Source organism: Arachis ipaensis, chromosome B09 (genome assembly GCF_000816755.2).
Source record: "Arachis ipaensis cultivar K30076 chromosome B09, Araip1.1, whole genome shotgun sequence".
Lineage (NCBI taxonomy): Eukaryota > Viridiplantae > Streptophyta > Magnoliopsida > Fabales > Fabaceae > Arachis > Arachis ipaensis.
In genome coordinates, this window is record NC_029793.2 from 45,445,811 (window position 1) to 45,452,108 (window position 6,298).

Sequence of the window (6,298 nt, forward strand, 5' to 3'; positions counted from 1 at the left end):
ATTTATTATGATATAATTTTTTTTTAATTATATAAGAATTTTTTTATAATTAATTATAAAATAAAAAATATATCTATTATTTTTAATTATCTAAAAAAAATTTATAGTATTAGGTCTAAATCTAGTAATATAATGATGTCTAAAATGATCCACGTGGCTAATTCTAATTCCTCTTTATTTTTTGTTCTGAAGACATTATCCATTTTCAAACACAGCGAACCAATCGAAACCACCCAAAATCTTGAAGCAAAGAGTGAACATTCAATGATGTTGAAACAGAACAACACTTGTTCTTCTTCTCCATCTCTAACTGAAAACTGAAACCCCATTTTCCTTCTTCTTCTTCTTCTTCTTCTAATCCCAAACAAGAATGGGAACCATTTTCCCTCCTCACACTCACACTCTCTCTCCACTATTCAACATCAAAGCTTCTTCATCCTCAAGAACTCTCTTATCCCCCTCAAATTCCATCTTTTGCTTCAAACCCATTATTCCCAGCCTCAAAAAGAATCAAACTTTGTCCTTTAAGCCTTCATCATGTGCAAGCTGGTTGAATCATGCCCAGCAGGGCCTTGCTGCTTTGGCTATTTCTTTGGCACTCAACTTCAACCCAATTTTGTACACTGGCAATGCATTTGCATCTGAATTTGATGTTCTTAACGAGGGTCCTCCAAAAGAAACTTATGTGGTTGATGATGCTGGAGTGCTTAGCAGAGTAACAAGGTCTGATTTGAAGCGCTTGTTATCTGATTTGGAATCAAGGAAGAATTTCCACATCAACTTTGTCACTGTTAGGAAACTCACGGTTAGTTATAATTTACAACAATTATATGTTTTTAATTTTATTTATTTATGTTAATGCACTTGATATCATGTTATTTTACTTGAAGTTGACAGAATGTGAAAGATTAAACAAATTCTTATCATGATGTGCTGTGAAAGATTAAGCAAGTTCAATGCATGCTCTAGGAACATTCACAGCCACACACTTTTTTGTTTTATATAATTTGAAAACTTTACAAATGAAAATGTGTGGTTGATGATGCTCTTGAAGCAAGTATCAAATGTTCTTCAAGAGCATGCAAATATTTCTCATGTATGTTAAGGCCTTTTCGATGATAGCTTTAAATTGTAGTCTGCAACATTAACCTGAGTTGTAATTTATTTGTTCTAAAGCCATAGAACATGATTGTGTAGTTTGATCCATATAGCAGACGCCATGTAGAGAAAAACTGTATTGTTGTTGTTCTTGTCTAACCTTATCGATGTTCCTTGCAATGCGATACTGGAAATAAGAGTAATTTGGTTTTATGATGTGATGCGGTTGCAGAGCAAAGCTGATGCTTTTGAGTATGCTGATCAAGTTTTGGAGCGTTGGTATCCTTCCATAGAAGAAGGCAACAACAAGGGTATTGTGGTTCTTGTCACAAGCCAGAAGGAAGGAGCAATCACCGGTGGCCCGGCTTTTGTCCAAGCTGTTGGAGAAAAGGTTCTTGATGCTACTGTCTCTGAGAACCTTCCAGGTACTTCCAAATTCCGCTCTATAACCTAATAGTATCATCATGAACAATTGTGGCTAACTTAACTGAATGTCTTCTATTGATGGGAATAGATTCACTCGTGTGAAGCGTTTACACGATTCGATCATGTATGATGATCTTTCACTGTTAGCTCTCTTTCGTTAAATTTCTAGTCTGAGCTCTGCTTTCTAAATTGATAGTGAAAGATCACACATTAAATGAGAAGATCTAGCATGCATGTTGTTAAATTTTTTATAAGACATAGTTGATTTCTACTAGGTGGGCCAGCTTTGAGCAATTTCTAAGTTGGATTTAGCAGAAACTAGCTTTATATGTTCATCTTTGCAAAAACCAAAGCAGATGAATTTTGAACTTGGCATCTGGTTGCATCTTGGTCCGAACGGTTGAGATGCCATGCTTGTCAGGCATATCATGCAAACAACTCCTATATATTTATGTTTATGCTAGGCAAAAATTTTCTTGATTATAAATCCTTATACATTGTTCTTTATATAGAAGACAGATATGTGACAGGACACCATGACATTGTTTGATCCATGTAGTTTTGAAAGAATTATGTATTCTATAACATTTGGTTATGTCTGAATCCAATTCCTTTTATACTTCTTAGACATGTTTGGTTAAATGGTAAAGAAGAGGTGGAAACTTTCATGTATGACAGTATGCATATGATGAGTATAACTACATATGGAACTCATCCACGAAAAGTCTACCTCCTTTTTATCACAACGAATCGTTTATAGAACTTGTCAATCTTCTGAAATTTTCATCAACGAGAAGCAGCTGTAATCATTTACTTTTCCATGTGATACAAAACCAACAATATCCAATTTTTCGAGTATGCAGTATTGGCAACGGATGAGAAGTACAACGAAGCTATTTATAGCACTGCGAAACGGCTAGTTGCTGCCATCGATGGCCTTCCAGATCCTGGTGGACCAACATTTAAGGACAACAAGCGCGAGTCTAACTTCAAGTCGAGGGAAGAGACAGAAGAGAAGCGTGGACAGTTCTCTCTGGTTGTTGGAGGTTTGTTGGTAATTGCCTTCGTTGTTCCGATGGCACAGTACTATGCTTATGTCTCCAAGAAGTAAGAAAATAGCTATGTAATTATAGTTATATCTGCTTTCCAAATTTTCACACAGTCAAATTCATAATGTGTAATGTGTAGTTGTAAGTTGTAACTATTCTCATGTTACAATTTAGATTGAGAAAATTGGTGAATAAGATCTTTTTATCGGCTCGTAAATGCAATTCTAAATTATGTGCATTGACTATAATAGAAGGGGTATTTTTTCACCTTGCTGGGATGCATCTCTAATCAAGTATAGAACTTGCTAAAAGAAACCAAGTAGAATAAAATCTGTTGAAACCAGCTTATTATGGTTTCTATGCTAAACATTTTTTTTTGTTACTTTCTAAGCTTCTAACCAAGCAAATTGCAGGACATAATAGCTTGAAAATAACAAATTTATCCTCTTTTACTTTCACTATTTAGCTTTTCATTCAATAAAATAGACATAGTGTTCTGCTGTCAATCTTTTTTGAACGAGTAAAGTACTACTATTTTTGTTCTTAACATATGGTTAAGTCTTAATTTTGTTCTTGACATTTAAAACATCATATTTTTGTCTTAAAACATTATATTTCGTTCTATTTTTGTCCTTTGGTCAAAATTAAATTTTTTTTTAAAAATATATTTTTTCTCAGTTATTATTTTTTTCTTTTCTCTTACTTTTCTACCATTTTGACTCTCAAATCACTATAACCACTGCAATGACCACTATAATTATAATTTTTGCAGTTATATAAAAAAAATATAATGGAAGAAAATGCATTTTTGGACGAAAATTTTTAATTTTGACTAAATGATTAAAATAGAACTAAATAACATTGTTTGAGATAAAAATCAAGGTTGCGAGAACCGGACCGGTTAATAAACCGGTAAGGTTACTGGTTCAATGGTTCACTGGTTCGACCGGGGTTCAACCGGGGTTCAACCGGTTTAATTAAATATTAAATAAAATTATTAAAAATTAAACATACAATAAAACATGTAGCATGACTTTTTTTTTGTTACCTTAAAATTATCTGGTAAGTAAACTAAAATCTGATCTCTTCTTATTCTTTTCAAAATTAAAATAAGGAAAATCCAAACTAATGTTTAATTTCCTAAATTTAGGATAAGAGGAGAAATTAAAGAAAGAAATCATTGTAGAATTAACAATGCTGAAATGGAAGGGAATAAAAATGAGGGCACGAGGGTGAAGATTTTATTCTGTTTCTGGGCATGTCTTTTGCAACCTTTCTGTTGGGTCTAACAAATTTGTATAAAGAAGCTGTAACACATGTATGTCCTCATATGCAGATCAATGTAAAACACCATGACAACATTAATCATACCACCACCAACTCTAATTCAGAAATCGAAACTCAGAACACAACAAACAGAAAAAATATCAACTCACCCCAATTCAGATTCAGAACACAACAAATAGAAACAGAAATAGCAACAGAAAAAAATATCAACTCACCCCAATTCAGATTCAGAACACAACAAATAGAAACAGAAATAGCAACTCAAGAATCAGATCTCAGATTTCAGTAACTCAAATTGAGCCTTTAATGTACTTATATGAATTGATGATGGATAAGAAAATCATAGATGCACCTCAAAGCACAAGTCATCACCAAGACCTAAACATAGCATAATGAATAATTTAGCTCAACTAACAAAAAATGCTAATTAACACAATGCTACTTCCCAATTAGCTCAGGCTTTTTTGTGTCACTTCAACAACCAAAATGGGCACTAAAACAAAGCTTGTTTTTATTAACTATGTTGATTACTTTGTCACTTTCTAGTGTTGGAATGGTTCAAGGCAGCAGCAGAAAACTTCTGGCACCAACATTTCCTGATTTTGGCAGCTATGATTTTCCTCCATTTCCACCGGTGACTGACTGGCCTGAGTACAAATTCATCATGAACAAATTCTATTATACCACAAAGCCAGCCAGCTAGGGAAACTTGAAAGGCAAAAGCACATGAATGATGAATCAAAGAAAAATATCCCCCAACCATAAAAATTGTAAACTCTTGAACAAAACCAAATTATTTTGAAAATTAATGCAAAAAAAAAAAAATCTGTTGCGGCAGAATCTGAAAAATTTTGAATGAGCTGCAATGCTGCATAATTTGTTACAGTAAAGCATCAGATCCAAATCAAACACCAAAGGCAAGAAGCAATAAGAACAAAATGGCAAAAAAATAGAAGCAAACAATGGATGAATCATGAATAAAAATTGAAGCAGAAGCAAACAGATTCATGAAGCAACAAAACCCTATTTCTAAACAGATTCATGAAGCAGCAAAATTGAAGCAGCAAAAATTGAAGCAGCAAAAATTGAACTCAGATTCATGAAGCAGCAAAATTCATGAAACAGCAACTCAAAATTGAAGCAGCAAAAATTGAACTCAGATTCATGAAGCAGCAAAATTCATGAAACAGCAACTCAAAATTGAAGCAGCAAAAATTGAACTCAGATTCATGAAGCAGCAAAATTCATGAAACAGCAACTCAAAATTGAAGCAGCAAAAATTGAACTCAGATTCATGAAGCAGCAAAATTGAAGATTGAAGCAGCAGAAATTGAAGCAGCAAAAATTGAACTCAGATTCATGAAGCAGCAAAATTGAAGCAGCAAAAATAATCCCCAGCTGCCTTCAACGCATCATAATAGAAAGCCAAAAACAGATTCAAGATTCATCAAGCAGAAACCAAAATCATGTAATCCAGATAAACATGAAGCAGCAACTCAAAATCATGTAATCCAGATAAACATCAAAGAGCATGTTTTCTGTGATAGAGAAGAACAGAAACATGAACAGAAATAGGAACATGAACAGAAATAGGAACATGAACTCAAATAGGAACAGAACCATGAACAGAAACATGCCCGCATACATGAACCGAGGTGGAAGGCAGAGTATTACCGGCGACGACGGTGGAGGTGGAGAGCTCGGCGACGACGGTGGAGGTGGCGAGCTGGGCGACGGCGATGGAGGAGAGGTGCGACGGTGGAGGTGGCGAGCTGGGCGACGGCGATGGAGGAGAGGTGCGACGGCGATGAGGGGCTGTGGGAGGGTGAGAGGGTGAGAGTTGAGAGATACTGAGATACTGAGGGTGGTGGCTATTAGGGTTTGTGCATAGCTGATAGCCCTTTTCTTTTCTTTTTTTTTTCCCTTCAAAACGACGCCGTTTTGAAGTTTAATATGCAAATCAATAAACCGTAGAAAAACCGGACGGTTCTCCCGGTTCACCGGTTAACCGCCGGTTCGACCGGTTTTTTCACCGGTTTTTTGCCAGCCGGTTTCTGACCTTACCCGGACCGGTTAGGTGACCGGTTCCCGGTTTTTCCGGTTGAACCGGCCGGTCCGGTTCGGTTTTCAGAACCATGATATTAATTACACAAGAGTCCTAAACACAGAGACTAGAGGCTATGAGTTAGCAGACTCAGCAAGGTGGGGAGGAGGCCACTGAAAGAGCTGGAAGATCGATGGTTTAGAAGTTATAATAAACTCTCGTTGCAAGTATAGTTACTAAACCAAGCAATCAACCTTTGTTACAAACGTTTTGGTTGTCACAAGTAACAAACCCCTATAAATTTGATAACCGAGTATTTAAACCTCGGGTCGTCTTCTCAAGGAATTGCAGGGAGGTATGTTCTTATTATTGGTTATGACTTTGTAAATTGGGA

The 6,298-nt window shown here is 35.6% G+C and overlaps 1 protein-coding gene across 1 annotated transcript; it reads left to right on the top strand.

Moving 5' to 3' along the window:
* On the top strand, window positions 215–2,840 carry LOC107619129 (UPF0603 protein At1g54780, chloroplastic). The gene is made up of 3 exons (XM_016321353.2): window positions 215–805; window positions 1,331–1,523; window positions 2,388–2,840. Exons 1-3 carry the CDS (start codon window positions 371–373, stop codon window positions 2,633–2,635), a joined length of 876 nt encoding a protein of 291 aa, XP_016176839.1. The 5' UTR covers window positions 215–370; the 3' UTR covers window positions 2,636–2,840.